Below are 26,453 nucleotides of genomic sequence, written 5' to 3' on the forward strand. Positions count from 1 at the left end.
GGTCTAGAGCAGCCAAGTGTTTACGTTCCGTGCATAATTGACGCCAGGCTCGAGAAGCCCCAGTGCGCTGGTGCATCTGTTCCAATTCAGAAACTCTTTTCATGAGTTCAGCGCATTTGTGCTCCCTCTCCGCATTATCAGCAGCCGATATAGCTAAAAATACCCCTCGCAAAACTGCTTTCAGTGCTCCCCACTGTGTGGCTGGTGTAGGGTCAGTGTTGGCGCTGCGCTCTAAAAAGTCTGAGATGGCCTTCTGACTTGTTCCACCACAGGGGTGTGATGTAGCAGTGTATCTCGCAGGCGCCTGTGTCGCTGAGGACGGGTCGAAGCTGGCAGCAGGAAGGAAGCCAGAACTGGGGAGTGATCCGAGAGAGAAGCTGTGAGGATATCAGTGTCTGAGACATGAGCCCTAAGTGAGGAAGAGCAAAGGAAATAGTCTAGTCGGGCATACGTTTTGGGTGCCCCGGAGTAGAATGTATAGCTACGAGTGTGGGGATGTAGGTGGCGCCAAAGATCGGTTAACCCCAGCTCTCGAAGGCGGGTCTGCCCCTAGATGGTGAGTACCCCTGCCTTGTGGGTTCTTTGACCGGATCGGTCTAGGGCATTATCAAAGACAATATTGAGGTTCCCTCCCCCCCCAATAACAAGTGGCGGTCTGTCGTGGCATCTGCCTCACTGAGAGCCTGAAGGAGGAACTTGAGCTGCCCATCATTGTTTGCATAGATAGACCCCCCAACGAATGTCATCCCGCCCAGGGAGAATTGATATGTAAGTAGACGGCCCCTTATCTCGGCTTCCTTCTGAAGGACCCTGCCCTGGAAGAGGGGAGACCAGTATGGCCACACCTGCTGTTTTGGAGGTATTAGAGGAGGAGAAAAATTGTATCGGGAAAGCTCGGGATTTCAGCCTGTGATGGTCTTTAGAAAGGAGATGCGTCTCTTGTAACAGGCATATGTCCGCTTTGGAACGCTCGAGGTAGTTAAGGACCGACCGTCGCTTAATTGGGTTGTTTAGGCCCCGAACATTGAGCGTAAGGATAGTAAGTGGGGCTTGTGTCATCCCAAAGTGGTGTGGTGAAGGGAGCGCTGAGTAGAGTGGAACCTAATAGGGTGGATGAATGTCAGCTGTGTGCCTGGAGTACCTCGGTGCCAAGAAAAGACAGAACCAGAAACTAAAGAAAAATGTGGACGAGGGAACCCATACCCCTGACCAAAGCCCCAAAGGAGGGATAGACCCAATGAGAGTACAAACAACAACAAGTGAGGGGGAAACAGGAGAAAAGGGTATGTCCAGGAAAATTGTCCGCCATCCCAGATAGGCCAGAAGGTCGTCATTGTAGGCTCGAGTTGCGACCGACAGAGGGGATTATGGCTCCTCCCGCCATCCGCCCCTGTTCGAAAGGCCAGAGCCGAGTCCACTGAGTGACCCTTCAACCACCAGCCGTCTGTTCCTCCCCCGCCAGGGCCTCCGTAGCCAAAGCCAGGGAATCTCGCTGATTCTTGGCAATGTCCGCTTTGTCTGGCTTCCGAAACCGTCTGCGACGTCTCTGGCGTTGACCACCCTGAGGGTGTGACCTCGGGCCCCGAGAAGCTGCTCTGGGTGTCGTCGTCCTCACCTGGAAGTGTCAGTCCCATTAGGCGACAGGAGTCAACATGGGAGTGCATCTGGTGCAGCTTGTCATTGAGGCGAAATATGAGTCTAAATGGGTGTCCCCAGGAGTATTGGATGCCCTGCTGTCTTAGATGTTCCGTCACAGGGCGGAATTGTCGCCGGCGCTGTAAAGTAATCAGAGCCAGGTCTTGATAGAGAACCGGGTTGTGCCCCTTGTATGCGACAGGATGGAGGGACCTCGCTTTGGAGAGGATAGTCTCTTTGAGCTTGAAATCCTGCAGGCACACCAAAATGTCCACCGGAGGGGCGTTAGGAACACGTGGGGGGGCAATGCGTGCGCCCTGTCCAGCACAATAACCATGTCCTCTGGGGCCGCCAGGATTTGGCGAAAGAGGCCCTCCGTGAACGCAAAGAGGTCTGCATTGTCCTCCGTAGGTTTAACTACTCGAATTCTAATGTGTCTCCGAAACCTGTTCTCAAGGTCCTCAAGGTGTACCTGAGTGTCCAGATTCTGATCCTGGAGACAGAGGATCTCTTGTTGCAACATGTTGACGTTGGTCGTGGTCGCATCGCACCGTTCCTCCAGCGTGGCTACTCTTTTCCCCACGCTGTCAACATCTCTGCGCATCTCCTTGAGCTCGGTCGTTAATTCCGTTTTGACAGTCTGGATGTCTGCCCGGAGGGTGTTCAAGAGGGACTCCATAAAAGCTTTAGTGATGGGCTCACTGCTCGCATCTGGGACTGTTTGCGGGGACCCAATCTTAGGCGCGATCGCCGTCGTACCAGGGAGCGCTCTGCCAAAGATGTCTGTTTGAGCCTTCGTTTTCCGTGATCTAGATGATGACATGCTCAGCAGTGCAGCAGCGTGCGGGGATCTCCGACCAGCGCTCCGTGCCGCGCCGATGTGGCAAAGCCTGCCCCCCGCACTTGCAGGGCACGGTTGTCCCGGCAGCTGGGGCCCGCCAATATGTCTCGTCTCACTCTCCAAAAGGCTTTGTCACCGCTCCGGGCTGTTAGCAGGAGGCCGTCTGATGAGGTACACCACCTTCCATGCCCAGCGCCTAATTGCCGCCAATCACCAATGTCTGCCTCTTCCCATCTCAGTCCCAGGTCACGAGGGGACTCCCAATAGCGAATAGGATCAGGTACAGCTCCTAGGCCCCCCGTTCCAAGCAGACCAACGTGTCTGACTGCTACCTGGACACAGCTCGGTCGTCGCACTCTGCTACAAATTGTAGGGCACCACTCCAACCAGTCCGCAGAAGGGGAGGGGCTCCGCCTGCTAATCTGGACCCCGCTGTGTCACAGTTCAATCTGCCGCTAGTCCCGGCTGCTCCACAGCACTTCTATCTTTGCACGCCTCCTCTGCGGGCCTATGGTGCTGGTCTGTGCGCCTCAAGATGGTGGCCGCCTGCCGCACCAGCCATGCGATAGCCAGCGGGGTGGGGATCGCAGGGGGGCCATTCTCCACCATTGCGGCACCACACTCCAGCTCCCCCCGCAGAGCTACCTGTGTCTCCGGGATCAACCGCTCAAGGGCCGCCGTGTCTCGCGCTGCTGGTTCTCGTTACCTCTTTGGGGCCGCCACCTCCCCTTCGGTAGTTAGTCACTCCCGACCCAGCAACCTGGCTCAAGAGTGGCGCGCTGCAGCCAACTCCTCCCTGAGGTCCATGTCTGCGGCTGGGGGCAAGAGCGTCCCCCGCGCTGCGATTTTGCGGGTCTCGTCCCACCTCGCTGCGTTGCTTCCCACCGCCTCTCGCTGCCCAGGATCCGGGCCACCGCCGATCAAGGGTCTAAGCCTGGCACCTTCCTCTGCTGCCGGCAGCTTGCGCCACGGAGCACGCCCCGCAGGCCTCCGCTGATGATGCGTGCCTCGACAGCCTCCGGTGGGGCTGCCCCTGAATTGAGGCCGCGGCTGCGGCGTGTCACCGGGGTGTCAGGCCTCTTACCATCCGGTGCCAGCACTCACCTCCCGGACCAGCCTGTCACCGCAATGTGGCACCGGAGGGATCCAGACACGCTCAACAAGCTTCAGGGACACTCTGGGGCTCCGGGAAGTGCTGGTTGAAGCTAAGTTGGCAGACGGAGAGCAGGAGCTCAGAAAGACGCGTCCTAGCTCTCCGCCATCTTGGCCACGCCCCCCATGCAATCTGATTTAACGTAGTTGGAAAGCTGATGCTAATGTAAAAGCTTTACAGATCCAGTCCGGCTCCTTGGGTTGTCCATACTGTTTTAGGTATATGGGGGAAGATAAACCTTCCCCCAGATATTACTGAAAGTAACTAACTGCTCGAGGCATGTGAGCTGTAGATCACATGCTTTGCATATTCCTACCATCTAGTGTTGGGTCCGGATGTTTGCAAGTTGTTTTTCTTCAAAGAAGTCTTTCTAGTCACGAGGTAAGGTGACTCCTCCTTTAGGTGACAGTGCGCATGGGCATCAACTCCATTGTTAGATTGTTTTTTTCCGCCATCATGTTCGGATGTGTATTGCTACGCTCTGTTTCGGAGTCCGTCCTCGGGTTCCCCTCGGTGCGCAATCCACTCTACCCTCGATGGTATTGTTTTCGAACGCGTTTCCTTTTCCCCGAGGTTTGCTTCGACCATCATGAAATATCCATTCAGATTGCTGTTTTCTCGGGCGGCCTTCTGACCTATCCGCGTTGGTCCGGCACCTTGTGGATGAAACTGCCTCAGTTCGAATTCTGCCCCCTGTGCCACACGAAGTATCTGCCTACGGAGCTACATCCCCTGAGCACAAAGAACAAGACTGTGACACATGTCGATCCTTCAGTTCGAAGAAAACTCTCGATGATCGTCAGGCTCAACATCGAGAGGTGCAGCAGCAGCAGTTAGACGAGACACCGGATCTCTTCGGCGAAGACTTCGAACAAGAGGAAGTCTCAGCAGCCGAAGAAGAACAGGCTTCAGTGGCATCAGACTCAGAGGCAGAGTTGCAGATCGTCCTTGAAGACGACGATGTGCCGCAGGGACAAGGGGACATTAGTACAGAAGTCCCCTTCCACCGTCCCTACAAAATCTAAGGCTTCGGTACCACCTCTGCCTTCATGCGAAGGTCCGCACCCAGAAGAGGTTTCTAACGCTCCACCTCCTGGCTCGGCACCAAACACTCTTGCAAGCCTTCCGGCTCTGGACTGAGTCGGCAAAACCCACTTCCGAGCCGAAACCTTTGGGCTGTAAGCATAAAATGGTCTTGGAGCCAAAACGTTAGACACCGAAACCAAAGAAGCATTCCTCAGTGCCGAAAGGAAATTCCAGCTCGGCACTGAAAATTAAACAGCTGCCAGTACCGCAACCATATCCAAGCATGGACATTGTACCACCTAATTTGGATCCGAAACATAAAAAACTCTATAGTAGTCTGGATACTGGGCATATTCACGCTAAACCGCCATCCAAACACAAGCTTCCGGGTGACAACAGCTCTACAATTCCATTGAAGTAGAAACATGTGGGAACTAGTCCATTCCACACACTACCATCTCCTCCCTCTCCACCACAATTACACATTACACCTAGTCAGTCTCCTCTCCCTCACCCTGATGTAGGTAACACTGATGATAACACACAGTCATCAATAGATCCTTGGAAGGATTATACCATTGATCCTTCCCAGGATAAAGACGCAAATCCTTACCCTACCAGACCATCTCCACCTGATGACAATCTGTCATATCTGGTGCCCTTTGCTAGAGCAGCACACTACCATGGGGTAGAGCTCCATAAAGAGTCCTTTGAGGAGGATTTTCTATTTGAAACTCTAGCAACACATGAATCCAGTCAGACACTGCCTATGCTCAAAGGTTTGTTATGGCACACAGACAACATCTTTAAAGATCCTGTAAGTGCAAGGGTCCTTCTAGTGGATAGAAAATACAAACATTCCCCAACAGACCCTACTTTTATTAATGGTCAGTTTCCACTGGAATCTGTAGTGGTATCCAATGCTCGAAAGTGATCTAATTCTCAAGCGTCTGGGGAAGCTCCTCCCACAGATAAGGAATCAAAACCGACTGATGCTACTGGCAAGCAGCTAATCATTGGCGTATTGCTAACACCCAAGGTCTTCCTGCAAGATATGATAGAGCCCACTGGGACGAAATATAACAACTTCTACAGTTTCTCCCAGATGTACATAAGGCCAAATCACAAGATTTAGTTCAAGCCGTGTTCCTAGCAATCAAAGCTTCCTACACTCACCTTCTAGGTAAAACTGTCTTAGTCCACACATACAACATGACAGCGATGTATTATCTGCAGAAACAGGGAGGCACACACTCCCTCCAGCTGTCGCGCCTGTATCACAACATGTATCTCCTAGCAGAACACCGTCCAGGAGTAGACAATCAAATCGACGGCCTGCTCAGCAGACTCGGGCAACAAGTTCACGAGTGGGAACTTAATTCCCAAGTTCTTCTTCCGTACTTTCAACAATGGGGATTTCCGCGGATGGATCTGTTTGCTACAGTACACAACGCAAAATGCCCAAACTTTGCATCCATGTTCCCACACCGTCTATCCCAAGGCAATGGTCTATGGATGAATTGGTCAAGGATATTTGCCTACGCTTTTCTGCCTCCCTCACTAATTCCATTACTAGTTAGGAAACTCAAACAAACATCCCTCACATTGATCTTAGTATCCTCCACATGGGCTCGTCAACCGTGGTACACCACCCTGTTAGAACGGTCAGTGGTGCCACATCAAAAGCTACATCTCACACCCAGTCTCCTCACTTAGAGCCATGGAGAAATCAGACATCCAAATACCAGAGAACACAACCTAGCAATATGGCTCCTAAAGTCATAGAGTTTGGTTATTTACAACTACCACCAGACTGTATGAATATTCTCAAGGAGACTAGAAAGCCTACCACTAGAGCATGTTATGCAGCAAAATGGAAACGGTTTGTTATCTATTGTAACAATAGCATCATCAATCCACTTGATCCCTCTTTACAAAACAATATTTGTTACCTGTTGCATTTACAGCAATCTGGATTGGCTTACACATCCAGTCAGTTACAACTAGCAGCAGTAGCTGCATACGTGCAAAATAGGCAACACTTCTCTATTCAGAGTACGAGTGATCAAAGCCTACATGGAAGTGTTGAAAAGGGTGATACCACCAAGAGTTTCCTCTGCGTCAGAGTGGAAACTAAACCTAGCCCTTCGATGGCTAATGGGTCCACCTTTTGAACCAATGTACAAATGTCATTACAATTCCTCTCATGGAAGTTTGCTTTCCTCATAGCAAGGAGAGTTGGTCAACTTCAGGCATTAACTATACAAAAGCCTCTTTCTTTCAACTTCATAAGGATAGGATGGTTCTTGGACCAATCCAAATTTTTCGCCTAAAGTAGTTTCAGCCTTTCATATCAATTAGTTGAGTTACCTGTGTTCTTTCCTCAACCTGATTCTGTAGCAGAGCGAGCTTTACACACACACTTGATGTTAGACGAGCTATACTATATTATGTTGAAAGAACGAACTAATTTCGAAAACCAGAGCAACTCTGTTGCTTTTTCTCCATCACACATAGGTAATCCCATATCTAAGTCCAGTATTGCAAGATGGATTGTAAAATGTATCCAAATACATTATGCTAAAGAAAAACAAACTCTAATAATACCCCCTAGAGCACATTCCACTCGCAAAATAGGGGCTACTATGGCTTTCTTAGGAAATATTCCCCTGGCTGACGTGTAAGGCAGCAACATGGTCTACACCGCACACATTCACCAAACACTATTATGTAGATGTGTTTGCGAGACAACAAGCAGTACTTAGGTCAAGCAGTACGTAAAACACTATTTCAAACAACTACAACCACTGCAGGTTAGCCACTGATTTGGGAGTATACTGCTATATAGTCTATGCAAAGCATGTGATCTACAGCTCACATGCCTCGAATAGAAAATGTTACTTACCCAGTAAGCATCTGTTCTTGGCATGTAGAGCTGTAGATTCACATGCCCCACCGCCTCCCCGGTCTCCTGTGGTTGTTGCATTTCTCCATTTACATTCATACACATGGACAGTTCTATTCTACACTCACTAACTCCATTCTCCTGCTGCGGGGAAACAATCTAACAATGGAGTCGATGCCCATGGGCACAATCACCGAAAGGAGGAGTCACCTACCTCGTGACTGGAAAGACTTCTTCGAAGAAAAACAACTTGCAAACATCCGGACTCAACACTAGATGGCAGGAGTATGCAAAGCATGTGAATCTACAACTCTATATGCCAAGAACAGATCCTTACTGGGTAAGTAACATTATCCTTTTTCCAGACATCATTAAATAATTCAAGCTCCTGCTACCAAGTAATCCTCAAACCAGAAGATCCTTTTGACCTACACTTGTGCATCCTATTCTCCTGCCTTTGGTGATGTAACACAAACACTTAAAGCTCAGCTTTTCAAACACAAGATATTTTTGCCAGTGGAAACTGGTCCCTGCACTGCCCAATTAGTCCTGAATCTCTTATCTCCCAAATTCTACAAGCAAGATTAGGAAGTATGAAAAGATTTGAGGCAATTGGTGGGAGACCATGTGTTCGATGTTGCAACTTTTTGAGTGCGTACTTTTATCCAACGCATTTAATGTTTTGTTTTTTTAAAGTCTGTTTTTTGGTGTTAAATCATGAGTCTTTTTGTGTTTTTGGCGTGCTTTGGTTGACTCGAACGTGCATTAGGCCTCGGAGTGTACTTCCTATTGAAATGCGAAGTCTTGGCAAAGATTTCATTTTGAAGATGAACAGGTGACCACGGAGCAGTCTATGTATTGCTCCTTTTTGCATGCTCAAAGGCCTATTTCCAGTCACAAAAAAAGTTTGTTTCTGAAGACAGTAGATTGTGTTTCAGGAGTAGCGGGTTGCAGCCAAGTGGATCCGGGTCTTGATCCTTTACTGTGATGGTGCTTCTTCATCACACTTTCTTCACAGGAGCTGTTCCTGGGGCCCTTAGTGAGATGCTCCTTTATTTCAAGCTCGTTCCTGGTCGTTCGTGCATTTTCTTTCTAGGTTTTGACTCTTTTTCTGTACATTGTACAGTAATTAGTCTCCAGATGGCTAACATCTAATTTGGAATGATAAAATGTCTGACCTTCTGTCTGGGTCACCGTGTTGGGTTTGCTCCGCCGACCTCTCACTCGCCACCGTCCCGCGCATCCGAAGAACAACCACCGGTGGGAGATTCTTCTCACCTCGCCACCAAGACATGGAACACCCTCCCACTGAGCCTACGACAGACCCAAGACCTGCTGACCTTCAGGAGGATACTCAAGACCTGGCTGTTTGATCAGTAGGGTTCCCCCCCCCCCCCCCCCCCCCCGGAGCGCCTTGAGACCCTTGAGGGTATGTAATTCGCTTTACAAATGATTGATTGATTGATTGTTGACACATTTCTTTGGCTTTTAAAAAACTACTTGGTCACTCAAAGCCAACTGAAAAATACAAGTATGCTGCTGGCCTACTCAATCAATTTGCTTTGCTGTGTCTCATTTTCAAATACAAATGTTATCTTAAATGTGAGGGAGCTGAGAAACATTTAGTGATACTCACGTTTCACTACATTTTATTTAGGTCTTGCATTAGCCAAGTCATTTTGAGTTTTCCAAAAATTGCATTTATAATATACTAGAAGCACCTCTTCCTCCATTGGTCTGTTATTGGCATTCCCATTTTTCATCAGCCCAGTACAGCAAAGAGCCTTGGGTATTGGGTCAGCGAAGTTCAGCAATTGGACCCCTCCACTGTGAGTGATGGCGAGCGTCCTTTCACAACAAGCACACCCACACAAGGTAGTAAGTACCCTTAGGTGTCATGGACTACAGTGTCGGTGTGTGCACAAAACTGTGCGTGTGTGTGGTGTGTGTGTGTGGTGTGTGTGGTGTGTTTTTAACTTTAAGCAGTGTACCCGATTTGGATTATGGGGAAGCGTAGCCATTTCTAACCCCAGTCTCCAGCTCTAATCACGTTTGCTCTCCATTTGCACTGATGTAAATAAGGAAGCCAGTACTCTGATGGCTTACCTGTCTCCAGCTTCTATGCGCTGCACTCCGGCTTTGGTACTCCGACCCAATCCATCCATTCTCCTTCCTAATCTCGCTGAGCTCGGAAGACTAGCCAGTCTGCCTGTGGATCCCTTTTCTCTCTGGTCCCTCGTGCCTCAACCCCCCATGCATATGGTCCTCTTCTATGCTGGTCTACCTCCAACCTCTTTTCTCAATATGCCTGCCTTTGACCCTTTGCCTGCTCTTATTTCCCCAGCCCTGATTGTGGTTTAGATGGACGCTTGCACTGCTTACTCCATCATAATTGTACAATTTCAGTGTTTAAAGCAAACTTGCACTGTTGCACCATGAGAGAGAGAGAAGGGGGTGGATCCTGTTCGCACTGCTGGTGTCCTTGCCGTAAAATGGGGAATTGTCAAATAAATGTTTTCTATGAAATTAACAAGGCCATGTGGGATTTCCGCCTCACAATTGTGCATTTTTGGTGAATTGAAACACATTGCTTTTGCAATAATCTTTACAGCAATACAATTATTCGAATTTGTTATAAACCTAAATTCAGAAACGGAGACAAGAGTGCATGTGGTGATAAACTGGATAGGCCAGGAGGTGTCGATTCCTTTTCTTCTCAGCAATTCGCACTGGAAATAAAGTCAAAAACGTTAGGCTTGATTTTCCATCCCAAAGACAATGCCTTTAAATAGGATTTTGTAAGCATTTTCCATGAACTACCTCAGGGTGCATTAATGGAAACTTAATACAAATGCCTACACCCAACCAGTGCATATAGGGATTGTTTATCACTGCCTGCACTTTCAAAACTGTCTTCGCTTTGGTTCATGTGTTTCAAACAAATTAGTATAATGCACTTTACAACAAACCACATGCAAAATATAGAACTTGGAGCATAGCATACGTTTGGCTATTATGGTGCCCCAAAAATGACACATGCACTATTGTGAAGTATAATTATTACTACTTGGCATCAGTCAACCCTTGGGGAACCCTTATATCACCCACATTTGAGCCGAGGTTCCAGAGGGTTAGTCAGTCTGCTCTTCATAGTCGTTGAAATTATGTGGAAGGCATCCAGAGGGGTTTGCGGGTCGATTACACTGCTTCGTCTTTGGGGCCCGGTAGATGTCCTGTGAGGAGCTTCCACTACTGCTGCCCATGTCATGCGCCATTGTGTGAGACAAGCCTGCAGTGCTCTCTTGTGGTGCATGAGTCAGGAGTGTGTGAATCTTGCACTGCTGCAGACCGCTCGCTTGGTCAGAGTCCACATCTGAGATCCTCCCCCTTTGGAAGGTGCTGCTTTGATATCTATTCCAAAGGTGAGGAATCTGTGATTAAAAATATCCATCAGAATAACAGTAAGTGCTCTTTCTGGGGAATACTCTGACCGAAGGATCCTCACTCCCCTCCCACCTCCCTGTTCTGTGAAGGCATCTCTTCAGCTTCTAAAAAGGTCCTTAAGTACACATAAACACACTGTTAACAATAATTGTTCTTCACTCTGCATCCGAAGGCGTGGAAAGGCAGCCATGAGAAACTGATGTCTGCATGTAGGAGTGGCGTTTATATGTGAATCCGCGACATCATTTCCATGGCGTTAGGCTGCAGTGCAGCATTGCACAACATCAACTGCTGGCGCGTGGGAGCTCTACTGTTGACGTTCTCCTTCCAGTCTGACGCTTTGGGATATTCTAAAGGTGAGTAATCTGCCATTAGATGGAGCATCCACCAGAAAGAATGTTACTGAAGGGAGGTAAATGCTGCATCGTTTTCTGTCGGAAATCCACTGTAACGTTTGCAGGTAGGTTGGTTACCTGTTTGTTTCTTACAAAGTTGCTGTTGTGATAAACTGTGCTCTGCAGCCTCCAACACCCTTTGTATCTGAGCTCATGTCTCCTTCCCTTTGCCAAACTCCTCTTCTCAAACGCAGCTCTATGCAGCACCCTTGGATCCTGGTGTGCTCAGCCGATCCAGGCCCTCCTCGACGAACACCAATGCAGTAGTCGTGCATGTGGTTCTCTCAGCTCCTCTGAATCCCCTGGTTGGTCCATTCTTGTCTGACTCTTGTATGTTGGTTTTTTCTTCCTCTATTCTCTGAATCGCTCTTAACTAGTGCATTAACAGTCGCTTTCAAGGTTACAAGGTTTCCAAGGTTACACAAGATCACGTCCATCCTGCCTGATTAGAATGGGATTCAATTCCCTCTCTGAATAGTCAGTGATGCTTGGAATGTACTTAATGAAGGCTCTGATGCAAACCATTTCCGCATCACCCTCTATTGGATAAGTGTAACCATGATCAACTGCACTTAGCTGAGGGTACGTTCTCATGAATAATCAATACCACTCTTCTTTGAAACAACAGGTGAGAGCTTCCGTTATTAAAACTGAAGGCTTCTCTGTATACGCCAACTGAAGCCCAAGCTAGGAGCCTCCAAGTCTCGTCAAAATGCAGTGCAGCTCTGTAACTCGGAGTTGCGCCACCCAGCAAAGCCAGAGAGACCACGATAGAGACTGCCTGTTGACCCCCTGGGGCAAAACGTCCTCCGCTGCAGTCGTTACTCACCAATACCTGCCTATGTGCTTGTCTTACTCCATTCTCTCCACCACATTGTTTACTAGCTGTTCCCTTGTTTGTCTCTATATTACATTGCCCGAATGAGTAGTATTTGCCAATGACAACCTGTTTCTTTTGTTGCTATCTACGGTCGCAAAGAGGCATATTCTGGGCTGTGACTGTAACAATTCTGGGGGAAAATGTCTAAAATACACGAGCGACAAAAGTCAAACTAGGTTTATGTCCTTTGGTTTGTATAATACATAGCAGTATTGACCAAATTCACACGTAGCTGGGTTTATTTAAGATTGCAGCAAACCTACATACTAAGCAGAATCAGACAGCTGATGGCAGTGATAGTCCACAGTTCTACCAATGTTCCATGCGCGATCGCGCGTGGAGCATCCCTCTGCTGCTAAATGCAGACAGAAAGTTCATAGGCAAGAGCACTACTAGTTGAGTTTTTCTTTTCGAAGCTGTACATTTGATCAGAGCTGGCAAACACTGACTGGGAGTAGGTCTAGTCAACAGTGACTAGAAGGATAAGAAGACAAAGAGCCTTACCACCTTCTAACCCAGAAAAGGCCTGGTATTAGCCATCTAAGGAGTGTCGACAGACCAACAATGGGAGACACTACTCCAGCAGGAACGACTAGGGAAGGACTAGGACCAACCACCCCAGTAAGACCAAATGCGTTCAGCTGTTGCGAACAAAGCAGAGGATCAGCAGCCCACAACAACTCTATCTGGGTCAATACAGAATGAAAATTTGAAAGATACCTAAAGGAGAACAGCATGCAAGGCCGAGACCTTCAGGTCACATCCATTAGACGAGAAGTAGTAAGACACAAAAAGAAAGAAACACTCAGCAAAAAATATGATGGAATATAATCAGACTTTGAAAGACAAAGACAACAAAGTAGTCTGGAAGTTGGTCACGGAGGGCTCAACAAGATACTCAGACCCAAGGGGTGGTAATACAACCTGAAAATGTCTGAATTACATAAAATAAATTATCAATAGAAACTTGTCAATGCACTGGTGGAAGGTGGAAGATGCCAGATTCTAACCAGAGAAGGTGGCTTTATTACTGCTGAACCCAGTGTATTTTAATTTTGTTATACTTTCAACAGGTGGCTAAATAGTTTGGGACCGTCCGGGGCAGGTTAAAAAAAAAATCTAAATTGCTGAGTCCTGTACAGCAGAATATAAGTTATTCTTTTGCTGATCTTCAGCATGTGACTTGTCGGCTAGTGAAGATACTCTGAAAGGCTGCTGAACTTGTGCGGGGTCAGGAGTCACCTGTTTAACCTATTTCTGAAAGACATTTCTTATCCTTGCCCAGCAGGGGCTCTGCCTTGTAAACTTTCAAGGGTTACCTTTCTGCTCTGTCTGCTTTTTTGCGGCTTCCAGACCAACCCTCTCTCTTCAAATCTCCCATTATACATAGATTTCTGAAAGGGCTGGCTCACCTGTCACCACCTACGCCCTTTGTTATGTGGTAGTGGGACCTTAATTTGGTCCACACCTATCTGATGTGCGCTCCCTTTCAGCCTTTACATAATTATCCCCTCCAAATGTTGTCCATCAAAACAGCCTTCTTGGTGGCAATTACATCGGCCCGGAGGGTAAGTTAACTGCAGGCATTATCTTGCTTGTCTCCTTATCTTATGTCCTTTGCGAACAAGGTGATGCTTCGCACCCGAGCATCATTTTTACCAAAGGATGTGACCCCTTTCCATCTGGGTCAGTCCATCACTTGCCCTCCTTCTTTGCTCCCCCTCATCCTTCTAAGGAAGAGGAGTGTCTCCACCGTCTGGACGCAAAAAGAGCGTTGACGTTCTACCTTGATCGCACGAAAGAGTTCCGGGTGGACGATCAACTCTTTTTCAGGTACGTGGGAGCGAAGAAGAGAAGGGCAGTGCAAAAAAGGACTATATCTCGCTGGGTCGTTCTCTATATCAAGATCTGTTATGCACTGGCAAAGAAGCAGCCCCCGGAGGGATTAGGGGCCCATTCCACCAGGGGAAAGGCAGCGACTGCGGCCTTGGCTCGGGTGTCCCAATCCAAGACATCTGTCAGACGGCAACATGGGCCTCATTGCACACGTTTGCGAAACACTACTGCCTGGATGGTCAGGTCTGCAGAGACCAGCACTTTGCCCTCTCGGTCCTACAGGACTTCCTAGTTTACGGTATTGGTCCGCACCCATGGCCGGATTGGTATGGCTTGGGTATCTAATTCGAAGGTACGGAATCTGCAGCTAGAAGTCTCTTTCAGATGAACAAGTTGCTTACCTTCAGTAATGCATTATCTGGTAGAGACTCTTATCTAGCTGCAGATTCCTTACAGCCCCACCCATTCCTCCCCGTGTTGCGGACTAATATTGTAGAGCTAGGGTTACTCCCCTTTCAGGGCCCTAGTTTTGCACGACTACGTCAGTTACTTCATAGCTCTGTGTTTCTGGCATGGAAAAAACAAAAAGTACTGACGTCCACTAGTGTGGATGGCGCCTACATAGGCCCCGCAACCTAATAACTGACGCCATAGACGTCAGGCAGACAGAATAGAGCTGCCCGCAAGGGGTATTGCTAAGCAAAAGTTTCCAAATCCAGCCTGATGCCCGGGAAATTCAAAGTTAAGGAATCTGAAGCCAGATAGTCTCTACCAGATAATGTGTTACCGAAGGTAAGTAACTTGTTCTTCAGCTTCAACCTCTCTGTGACAAAGGGAGTGCTCTGCAGAGTACTCCGAGATATACTGTGCAACCGGAGCTGGTGTCTGCCTGACAGGCAGCTTCCTAGATGAGAGGGGACACCACTCGTGTCCACAAATGCTGCAATAGGGAATTATCTGTCCTGGAGAACCTTAAAGCCAGCTTGCCTGCTAAGAGGGGGAAGGAGTCTGCCTACCCTGCAGGAGGAGTGTGGCTTAGAGTGACCCTGGTGCAGTGGTCCTGCAGACGTGGAGGAATGTGGAGGGCTATCTGTGCTCCCTGATTTAGGTTGGTGCCAGACACTCAGATATGATATCTGGAATGCATTGTGAAGCTGCAGCATGACTTGAGCTGCAAAGCCCAAGCTGTGAAGTTGTGTCTTGACCTCGGTATGAGCCTGACCTTTTGAACCATGCTATGGCTAGGCTGCACCTAGTCGTAGCATGGCCCAGTGCTGCTGTCTAACCTGAGACTATGCAGCCATATCCAACCAACAAGACCTGTGCAGAGCCTTGCCATCTGCTTGTGGTCGGCTGTGCTTGATTGCATTGATCTGACTTGAACAGCCCAAGTGGGGCTGCGTTGAACACTCACCGGACCAGCCATGAGAAGATCAGTACTCACCTGAGCAACTGTCCCTTAAAACAGCAGCATTACCCAGGTACAACCGGTTAGGAGGCCAAGAGGAACTGCAGACTCACTCTCAGCCCAGAAGAGGGTCATTGAATGAGTATTAGAGGAGCTGGGCAACGTTCCAAGTGTTAGCCCATTCACAGAACTGAGTGAGACTCATTGGGTGGGTGCCTGTGAACCAAGAAAAAAGAAATTGCAGTGACACAAACGTATAGGGGTAACCTGCACCTGTGCCTACTCACACTAGCTCCAGGACACTAGATTACATTGTGCACATTTTCCTATGTGTAGTATTTAGTTCTCTTATGCATTAAAGTCCTTTTGTTCTTGAAAGAGAAGCACTAGGTTGGACTGTCGTTTATTGTACCAATGTGTGTTTAAGTGCCGAGCTTAAGCCTTTGGCTTTACCGCCTTAGGAGGCCTGTTACTGCTTTCCATTGCTACCAATGAGAGTCGTGTGCTGAAGGGGTTGTACTTGGCCAAGTTTGCAGAGCCATAGTAGGACCAACTCGAAGGCATCCGAGGTAAACAACCACAACCGCCGTGGTTGGGGCACGGTAGTCTTTGCTTGCCCCTTATCACCACCCAAATGGGACCTGACAGTGGGTTAGTTCATCTTCAACAATTAGATCTATGTAAACCATGTGTCAAAGAATCCATTTCCAGTGTGATGGCTGCCTCCAAGCGAGGGCTGTATGTGCACAGAATACTGAAGTTAATAACAAGGTTTGTCAAGACCGGTAGGTTGGACGTTTGTACGCCGTGTGGATCAGGGGTATGCGTGGTGCACAAACGCCAAGTCTACTGGTAAACAAGCTAGTGCTTGTTTGTCGGGATGCAAAGTGGAGTGAGCCCAGGCAAAAGCCTGTGCTACCAGACCAGAAAGCAGACTATAGAAGAATAGTGGGACTAAAATGCATCTGTTTGCTGGTCCGAGATGTGATTCGCTTTTTCTCAAGGCAATGGCTGAAGGTTTCGAAGCAAAAGTAGCCAATGGCTGAGGGAGTAATGCAAAGCCCCTTAATGTAAGTATAGAATACAACTTGCTCACTTTAAATGGCTTGAGCACTATATATATATGTCAAACCTAAAAAGAGGTAACTGAAAACTCATGCATTGAAAGTAGGTCTGAGAAGCACAAGCATCGCACCCAAGAAAGCCTCAGGTTCTGGTTACCAAAACCTATCCTACACCACGTCCACCACAGCTTGACAATGGCACTCGATGTTCTTTCACTTGAATTAACACTTGTTTGAGCAGCAAAAGGAAGATTGAAGACCTGATATGTGTGTCTAGAACCTTTCATGTCTGAGTGTGCTCAAGTATGGCAGGTGGTAGAAATGCATTAGTGGAATGACTTGGTAATGTATGCAGCAGCAGTATGAACTTTAGAGGTCAGCCATTTATAAATTTCTCTAAAGGTCACTTTCTTCCCTTTTTTTCTCTTTCCCATCCTGTCTCCTTTCTGTTTCTCTGCTTCCACCCGGGCCTGGTACCAGCAGGTTCGACTGCAGCTTTGGGACACAGCAGGTCAAGAACGCTTCCGCAGCCTTATTCCCAGCTACATCCGTGACTCCACCATCGCAGTGGTAGTCTATGACATCACAAGTGAGTGCTGCTTTCTTCATTTTCATAAACCAGTCACGTGGAAACAAACTGACATGCAGTGGTCATGGCCTAGCCTGGCCAGAGACATGGTGGCCAATATTGGTCCTGGAAGGATGCGTCTGTCAGATTTGTAGGTTATCCCATTAAGATACATTTGCACACACTCAGTTTAAACTAATTTACATAATTGGTTGTTATCTAGTAAACCTGGCATGGATCCGGCACTCCATGGCTTACCCTAAAGACTCCTGTTTTACAATATCAACACAATATTTGCAGTTACAGCTATCATGCTGCCCTGATTGGTGATTTGGAAATCTGTTCTTCTGTAGCTATAAACTGGGTCACGCGCTAAAGAAACACCTCATATTCTTCTGAGATAAATTATATGCGGGTGTTAATATTCACAGGCGTACGTACGTGTGAAATACTGTATCTGTGTTGGTACATAGGGCCATTGTTCTTTTTCTTTTCTTGAACATAATATACTTTGGTAATTCTCTGCATGCTGAATCACTTTTTTTGTTTTTTGCATTGGCTAATGCTTACTTCTCTTTGGTACAAATTTTGAAGGCACTCTGCTATTTATTATAGATGCTTTTTAGTTTTTGTTAACTGCTTTTGTTTGCTCATAGTTTACTCTAATCTCCTTCTTATTAAATTATATGTGGTGTTAAGCACTGTTCAATGTGAGTAGTGTTATCTGGTACAATGTCCTGGCAGGAGAGCGTGTTTGGATGGTGTACAGGAGAATATAGAAACACAGTTATCTTTGTGACTCTACCATGAGAGTGGCTGGAACGAGCGTCAGGAGTGCTGCTACAGAGCTTTCAAGATTTCCACTTGCAGGAATGAATACATCAATTGCTATTGTATTTTGCGATTTGTAATCCTGCTTGTTACGTTCTAAAATAATGACCAGATGCAAAATGCAAAGAAAAAATCTAGACTAGGTGACCATTTCAGCCATGGCCCTTAAGAGCTTGATCTCTTGCTTGACCGTGTTAAGGCAGTTGTACCTCTTCTTAATTCTCTGTTGTTCCCCTGTCAGAAGGCTTACAGGTAAAGCCTTATAGGAAATTGCATACCTATGGAACATGGGTAAGGCAAGCGCATTGGACCCCAGGGTATACATATCGAAGAATCTGAAACTTAAAAAGTGGTCAGATTGTAGTCCTTTTGGAAACGGCGAGTCTTGAATACCCTCTGGTTTTTAGGTCTCGTGGCGTTGAACAGCGCGTAAGCGCTGTCTCGCCAGAGATCTATTGTTGCTGAGCCTGCTTCCCAGGAGACAGCACCTGGCCGCGCGCATCTCCAAAAAGGCGATCGGCGCAGGCCACGCGCGCGCGCTTGCTGTGGCTGTCTCCTGGAAAGCTCCAGCGCATGCGCATACACAGAGACCCAGTCCCCACTGTCTGCTCTACCCTGTCGCACCCATCGCTCTTCAACCATCAACCACGATTCAGTGCTCCCCCTAGCCACACGCTTCCCCGGGCACAGCAGACTCGCTTGCGCCACTGCTTCTTACCTTCCCGTGAGAGCCTGACCCTCGGCGCAGTCCTCGGTGTTGAGTTCCTGAGCTCGACGTCCGTCTTGCGGGATCACAGGCTGAAATCCTCCTCCACCGGACAGAAAGAACAGCGGGGCATCTGTAGGGTCCCCGCCGGATGCTTGCAACCCACAGGGCGCACTCCTGGCCGCGGCCGGCATTTTTTCAGCCAAGGTTTATGTGCACTCTACTGGACCCATCACGGAGCCGCGGGAGGGGGCTTCTACCGAGACAGCTCACGTCGCGCGCCTCTTAGGTTTCGGTTTCATTTATCTCTTTCCGTGTGCGCGAGGCAGAAACAGCCGAGGGAGGCAGGCAGGCGGGACGGATGCTGTGAGCGAGTGCCCCTGCCCCAAATCACTAAAATCTACCCATGCCAAAAACAAAAAAAAATACTTTAAAGTAAAACTTCTGCTTCTCGTGTAAAACGTTTTAATGGCCAGGGCCATGTTTACGCTATCCGACCATTGCCTGTGCGTGCCGTCTCTCTACCTGCCTACCTGCCTACCTTCCTCCCTACCCCCACCCGTTGTCCGTGCCTTCTCCGCCCACCCACCCTCCTGTTATCCGTGTCGTCTCTCCGGCCACCTCCCCCCACCCTCTCTCCTCTTGTCTGTGCCTTCAAAATACCCCCTCATTCTCCCTTCCATTGTCCGTGCCTTCCCCACCCACGCGCCCTCCCTTCCGTCGTCTGTGCTGTCTCTCTGCCCACCACTATCATCCTCCCTCCCATTGTCCATGCCTTCTCCGCCCGCCCTCCCGTTGTCCGTGATGTTATTTCTTTTGCCCCTATTCTGACATTATTAAACTTGTGGTTTTTTTGTTTGCTCCTTCGCAACAAGTTAGTAAATGTTTAGTCTCTGCATGATCAGTGCCGCCTTGTCGCTCCGTCAGTCTCCCGGTGTGCACAGGTTTGTTGTAAAATTAAACCTGGTGCTGGAGGTGCGGGGTGGGGGGACATCAGGCTACCATCTGCAGTGACACTCTCCTGATGGTGCTTAATCACTGCTAGTATTTCAGCCCCGCTGGGAGGGAAGGGTTGTCGAACACGTTGGTAGTGCTGGCCACCAGGTAGGCATTTCTCCACATTGTCTCTGCAGGGTATCTTTAAAGATGCTAACAGGTGATGGCCCCGAATTCTGCATCTACAGGGTATTTGCAGACTAAACCCTAAATTCTTATTTTGAAGCTACTCCCTGCCTGCTCACACCAGAGGCTGCATAGGACTTGGCCTTCGTGTGGCCAGTAAACTACATTTCCCACCTGCACCTTTGATGGGCTACGTACCTCTTTTCGCATGCCTCTGCGCGCACACAAACCATGGCAGACCGCAGGACAGTAGATTGGGTGTTTCTAGGGGGCCGACAGCATTTTTTCCCCTGCCTTTATGATTACCACTTTATTTGCCTCTGTGCAGCAGCAGCTTTGTCAGATGCACTGCCGCTGACTGAGGTGTTCAGGCACCTGCTGAGTTGCATGATTAGCGAATTAAGGCATTGGGGGATCTCTCTGGTGTGAGAGCTTCATTTTCGGCTGGTGGTTGGTTCTGGCGGAGGGTGAGGAGGGGTGGCCGGGCGTTCGCCTGTATTTAGTTTGTGGATGAGAACTGCATGCAGTGTCCCTACTCTGAGACCAGTGTTCCCAGCAGAACATTCTATGGAAATGCCAGGCTACGCTTCCTCTAACGTGTGGCAAGCCAGGCAAAGACATTTGGGCCTCCGTTTCCACCAGGTGGAATAAGGAACTTTGTTTGCTGGTAAGTGAGCCATGATAGTGTGCATTTCGTAAATTTTTATTTTTGCAAAATTAACACACTGCACTGATCATGGATCAGTTGTTCAGAACATTTCTAAAAACATACTTTTTCTGGTGCTGTCTTCCTGGTTATCTGTCTAATTTTTAAGCATTCCCCTTCCATTGTAACTTTCACTTGAATTGTTGTCCTTGTTTGTACATGAAGCCTGCCCCCATCCATACCAGTATTAAATGGAATACATTACTCATGTTTAATTGTGTACGCTTCACCTTGAATCAAAGGTGTCCGTTCAGAAGCTGGAGCATGAGATCACAAGATAGTGGTCTCCATGCACACTTTACTTTGTACATCATGGACGTAACCACCTCTTGCCTGCTTTAGGTATCCATGCGAGTGGATGGTGCCCCGTTTATTTCTATCCTTAGATTCCTCTTTTTAATGCACACATGAATTCCATCCCCCCACTTCATTCCCCTCACTCCATCGATCCCCTCACTCCATCGATCCCCTCACTCCATCGATCCCCCCACTCCATCCATCCCCCCACTCCATCCATCCCCCCACTCCATCCATCCCCCCACTCCATCCATCCCCCCACTCCATCCATCCCCCCACTCCATCCATCCCCCACTCCATCCATCCCCCCACTCCATCCATCCCCCCACTCCATCCATCCATCCCCCCATCCATCCATCCCCCCATCCATCCATCCCCCCACTCCATCCATCCCCCACTCCATCCATCCCCCACTCCATCCATCCCCCCACTCCATCCATCCCCCCACTCCATCCATCCATCCCCTCCACTCCATCCATCCATCCATCCCCCACTCCATCCATCCATCCATCCCCCACTCCATCGCTATCATCTTGCAAATCATCTTTATACACCAATACAGACTTTGTTAAAAATTTAATGCAACACATTGTCATATACATTGTCATATACAATGCCAATAACTCAAACTTTAATGCTGCGAGACCTATTGCATTGCAAATGCTTGTTTAGCAAGTCTTCAAGTCTCACGTGTGCAAGAAAGGTGTTCTGGGGAGATGAGCAATGTGTGTACGGAAACTTTTCCCAAATATCTTTTTTGCAGCAATGCGCAAGGCTATAAATTGACGTCTGGAATAGGACACGGTCTTTTCTTTTTTTTTTTTTTTTTTTTTTTTTAAACCTTTATTGTACAGAAAGCGCTCACAAATACGGGCCTACAACCCGTCGGGCCGGCCACCACAATGAAGGAAACATATCAGGCAGTACAGAAGCTCCAGGCGGATATCACAAAGATCCATACAAGAAGCAAAGGTGCAAAGCCACCGAGCAACCACCACAAACAGGATGAGAGAAGGTTAATTTTATAATAGAAGAAAGGGTGTCGCAGAATAATGGCAAGCCGTAAAGTCCAGAGGGCCGTGGTGGGCCGCGAGCAAGCAGAAATATCGAACACAGGAAAAATCAAAAAGAACAGTCACATTTTGGTAAAGGCAGAACGTGAGTCCCACCACAATAATCAATTGCAACCGCTGCCCAGCGCCCTCCCACCACTACGAGAACACACAATAATACACGAAACTAAAATTAAGCTTACAAAACAAAGAGCCCTCTGTCACAACAACCCAGGGAAGGAAAGAAAAAGGGGGGGGGGAAGGGGAAAAAAGGGGGGGAAAGAACATAGGAAAAAAGGGGGGGAGAAGAAGAACGCAGCATCACTGCACGCGCCCCACGGCTAACGAAGCACTCAAGAATAGACCGGCACATGGAACTAGCGGTAACAGGAGGAATAAATGCGTAGTAAACCGTGACGGCAGAAATACCAGAAGGCCCATGCTAGCAAAAAACACCCCAGGGGGCACATGCCGACACCGCGTCTCGAAAAAGGGGATACAGAAGAGCCATAGAACCAAAAAATAAGGGGAAAACACAATACGACAGACCCCCCCCCACCCCGCACATCCCACCCTGCACCCCTGCAGAAGGCTATGGCCAGCGTGCCTGTCGCCCTAATCAGAACCCGAAATATAGAGAGATAAAGTAAGAAAGAACCACAAAGACAAAAAGAAGAGGGGAAAACAGGGAAGTAACAACGGGAGAGGAGCCATACAATCAAAACCCCAGCAGCTCCCACCTCCCCGTCCGAAAATATTCAGAGCCCACGGGAAGATAAGGATAAAGTCCAGGAACATGAAGGAGAATCAAACATAGTCATACAGTTACGAACGGATCATCCGACCATACCGCAAGATAATAGTCCACCGAGGCAAGTTCATCTCAACCCTGTCCTTGTTTATCCCAAGCTGTAGTCGTCCAACGCACAAGGAACCAGATCATGTGGAACAGGAGGCGAACAACAGGGAGTCCGATCGGCAGTCCACACAAGTCATATCGATTGCGACCCGGATGAACAGGATAGAACGGCAACCACATCAGGCAATGCAGGCACAGTTCCGGCGACAATATGAGGAAGGCCGATCCGGCGGAGCAATCACAGGATCTTCGTTCGGCCATTCGAGGCAAAAAAGGAAGGGGAGATCCATCGAGGCCGGACGGGACCCTGCACAGGGGGGAGCACAGGATGAAGGAGGGCAGCAGACATCCGCACACCCACACCGACGACAGCCGCCGGGCCCACGACCTCCAGGAAAGTTCCAGCAGCACACAACAGAGATGAAGCCGCACCCATCAAGGGGGGCCCGGCAGGCCCGGCAAAATGATCCTCCTCCAGGTCAATGATAGGTGCGGCCATGGGAGCACCCCAGGAGCGCAAGGCGGCGAGGATGTCGCCAAGCGTAGGCTCACCTTTACGGTATTCAGCAAACGTGCCATGCGGCGGACCAGCGTCACCAGTCTCGGCCAGGTCGGGTGACATGGGGCCGGCCGCCATTTTAGAAGCCCGGCGGGGCCGCGGCAAACTCCGACCCCCGTCCGGACACCAGCGGGGCAAACAGGATACAGCCGACCACCAGCAGAGGCACCACCAGAGCAGGAAGGGGGGCCACCAGAAGAAGGCGGATCACCGGCTCCCCACACGCTACCGGCTCCGTTCTCCGAGTCCGGGCGGAGGGACTCAAAATGGCCGGACCGGAGAACAAAGGGGAGACGAGCCACATACACGGTCAACCCCGTCCATGGAAGGCAGCGCCCCAACACCAGGTCGCAGGACCGTCGAACCAGGCCCGGATAGCCGTCACCGGTCTAATTGCACATCGGCCTCACCGACCGAACCCACACCGCCATCAAGGGCCGGCCACAGCGCATCGTCCCTCCTGGGCGCCGCCAAGGAGTGTCAGGCCCGCTCGCTCCGGAGGCCCCGAAGCAGACAAGGGCGCAGCTCAGGATCCGCGGCACCCAGGAACAAACGGATCAAACGGTAAGTGCCTGTGAAATGTCGTAGTTCCATAGTCCATCAAAGAATACTTCCCGGGGCAGGATAAGACACAGGATAGACGTTCCAGACAGGAAAGCGAACGGAGCCGAGCTAAAACGCGGCCATCTCGGACGCGAGCTTCTTGATATGCCGACACAGGGTCTTAAAAAAGCAAGGGTGAAATATTAATTACGCTGGTGACATTTCTGAAATTACTCCCTTTCTCGTACCATCATTTTGCATGAAGTTTTTTAAGCAAATGTGCACTTAGTCTCACTAGATAACACCGGGCAGCATTTTCTGCTCAAACAATTCTCCTTTTTAATGCAAAGAAAATGCTTGCTTAAAGTTGTACAAACTTGAAATTGCAAAATGCAAGATCTTTTAGACGAATGAAAAGACTCACGTGGCTCAGATATGAGTAGCCGCCAAGCCTTTATGAAAAATGCACATGTTTGAAGTGCACCGCTGCAAGTCGCGTCTGTTATATGTTGTGTAATGCTTCTCTGAAGCATGCTCCCTTGGCATCCTCATTAAACGTCAGGAGAGTACACCACATAAATGGCTGCACTCCTTTCCAATGTGTGACCTACTTAATCTGACCGATATTCAAGCTGCATTTATTCTGACAATAAGTACAGTACTGATAATCTATTCTAAATTATACAATCTACTAAAGTGAAACTGTTCTATTTGGATTGCAAAGAAGAAGATCCAAAAGAAACTTTAAGCAAATAATCTGACAAATCAGTTACAGGGACTATAAAACACTGCAGCTCGCCTCCTCCTTGATATCCTTCGCTCTGAACATATTTCTTACCATCTTTAACTTCCTTGCTGTCTTTCCAAATGCAGACAATAAGGCATTTCACCACAACATCCCTTGATTTGTTAGTGCCTGGTAAGGTATAGCCCAACTTGCACCCATTGCGTTTCTGATACCAATTTCTGATGTATACATCTGCCTGTGGATTCCTCACCTTTTCAATTACCCCTGCGCCAGCATTGCACTGAAACTCTTTTTCTGGCTCTCCCACATCCACGAGGGCATCACAATGGAACGCCTCCGCACCCAACTCTGCGTGATGTCATCGGAGCCATAAGAAGACCTTGTCGGCATGCTAACATCAGTTCCCTTTTTCCCGAGCCATTGACGTGTTTTCTGGGACTCTCTAATTGGTTTTGTATTACTTTGTTTCTACTTCACTCTTGGTGGATCAGTGCAATGGCTACTTTGACGGAGTCTGGATTCAAACCTTGCAGGGAGTGTTGGGGACATGTGTGCATCACGGATCCCCATGATGACTGTTTCTGGTGCCTTTCGTTGGACCATGACATTGAAGGATGTTCCAGCTCCCGGGTAGATTAATCCAAAGGCGCTAAAAGAGCATGAGGCCAAGCTTTTCATAGCACAGGAAAATTTGAGAAGAGGGGTCGCAAGAGATCTAAATCAAAGTCATCAACCTCGCATACATCAAAATCGAGGAAACACAAGAAAAAGCGAAGGCATGGATCTCGAAGTCGATCTCCAAAGGATAGGGCTTCGAGGCCGACTTCTGCGAAGTCATCCTAAGGATGTCGTCTTGCCTTCTCCTTCACCACAGGTGACTCCGACCCATTCTCAGACACCCAGGGATTCACCGGCGCCCAGGGTTTCTCGGGTGCCCAAGGAGTCTTCTCCTGTTCCTGAGACTTCACCTGCATCGGATCCTATGTTCCCGGCGCAGCCACAGCCCTCCACGCGGCCTCGTTTAGATCCAGACCAGGTGGTTCTAGATCCTTATCCACCCTTTCCAGGTCCAGGGTCGGATCGTTCGCATTTTCTCAATGCGATGTTTGGCATGTTTGCCAAGGCATCCTACCCTACTGGTGTGCCGTCTTGCCCCATGGATCCTCTTGTCTATAATTTTAGCATCTCTAAATAATATGCCCAGGCACTATTTTTGCAGATGGCGCTGTCATGGCAGTTTCCGGCTCCATGATTTTCGACGTCGATACCACAGTCTCCTGTTCCATCTGGTGTTTGCCCGACACCTTCTCGGCTTCGAGCGGCGCAGTTGTCTCCAGCACTGCGCCTGGTGGCGCCAACGCCTATCCCTCAAATGCGCTCCAGCAGAGAAGCCCAAAGGCTTCTGGAGGAAGAGAAGTACCAGCAGTATCAGGCGGAAGAAGGAGAAATCCTCGACTCCGTTGATTAATTCAAGGGCCTTCGGGAGTCCAGTGGCTTAGACACTTACCCAGGGTCGGAGCTTTCATCCCCAAAAGCCTTAACTTCACAGGATGTTGCACCATACCATACTGTCATCAGAAAGGCTGCTGACCTTTATGGACCTTCTACCGCCCACGGCTGAGATCAGGTCAAATATACTTACTGAGGTGTTGCATTCTCCATCTTCTGTTGCTTTTCAATGAGGCTTTGACTGAGCCAATTCTGGAGTTGTGGCAAAAACCCTTATCTGCCCCTGTTGTTTCAAGGACTGTGGCCAGATCATATAAGCCTGCTCCTGGTGATCCAGTTTTCCTTACTGCCCATCCTTCGCCAGAAATCCTGGTAGTACAGGCTTCTTGTTCTTAGCAGTTGCCTGGGTCTTTACCCACCACTCCA

At 48.8% G+C, this 26,453-nt stretch overlaps 1 protein-coding gene across 6 annotated transcripts in view; it reads left to right on the top strand.

Annotated features, from left to right (window-relative positions):
* Window positions 1–26,453, top strand: part of RAB41 (RAB41, member RAS oncogene family) — a 419,208-nt gene that overhangs the window by 272,328 nt on the left and 120,427 nt on the right. For 4 of the 6 annotated variants that reach the window (XR_013594051.1, XM_078640170.1, XM_078640169.1 and 1 more), the window contains exon 4: window positions 17,068–17,176. Coding sequence is in view for 5 of the 6 variants with exons in the window: in XM_078640170.1 (XP_078496296.1) it covers window positions 17,068–17,176 (109 nt within the window). In the remaining variant the exon portion in view is untranslated. The remainder of the gene's footprint in view (window positions 1–17,067; window positions 17,177–26,453) is intronic. The other 2 variants (XM_078640172.1, XM_078640171.1) reach the window with 1 other exon arrangement.

The sequence above is a fragment of the Lissotriton helveticus genome, chromosome 4_2 (genome assembly GCF_964261635.1).
Source record: "Lissotriton helveticus chromosome 4_2, aLisHel1.1, whole genome shotgun sequence".
Taxonomy (NCBI): Eukaryota; Metazoa; Chordata; class Amphibia; order Caudata; family Salamandridae; genus Lissotriton; species Lissotriton helveticus.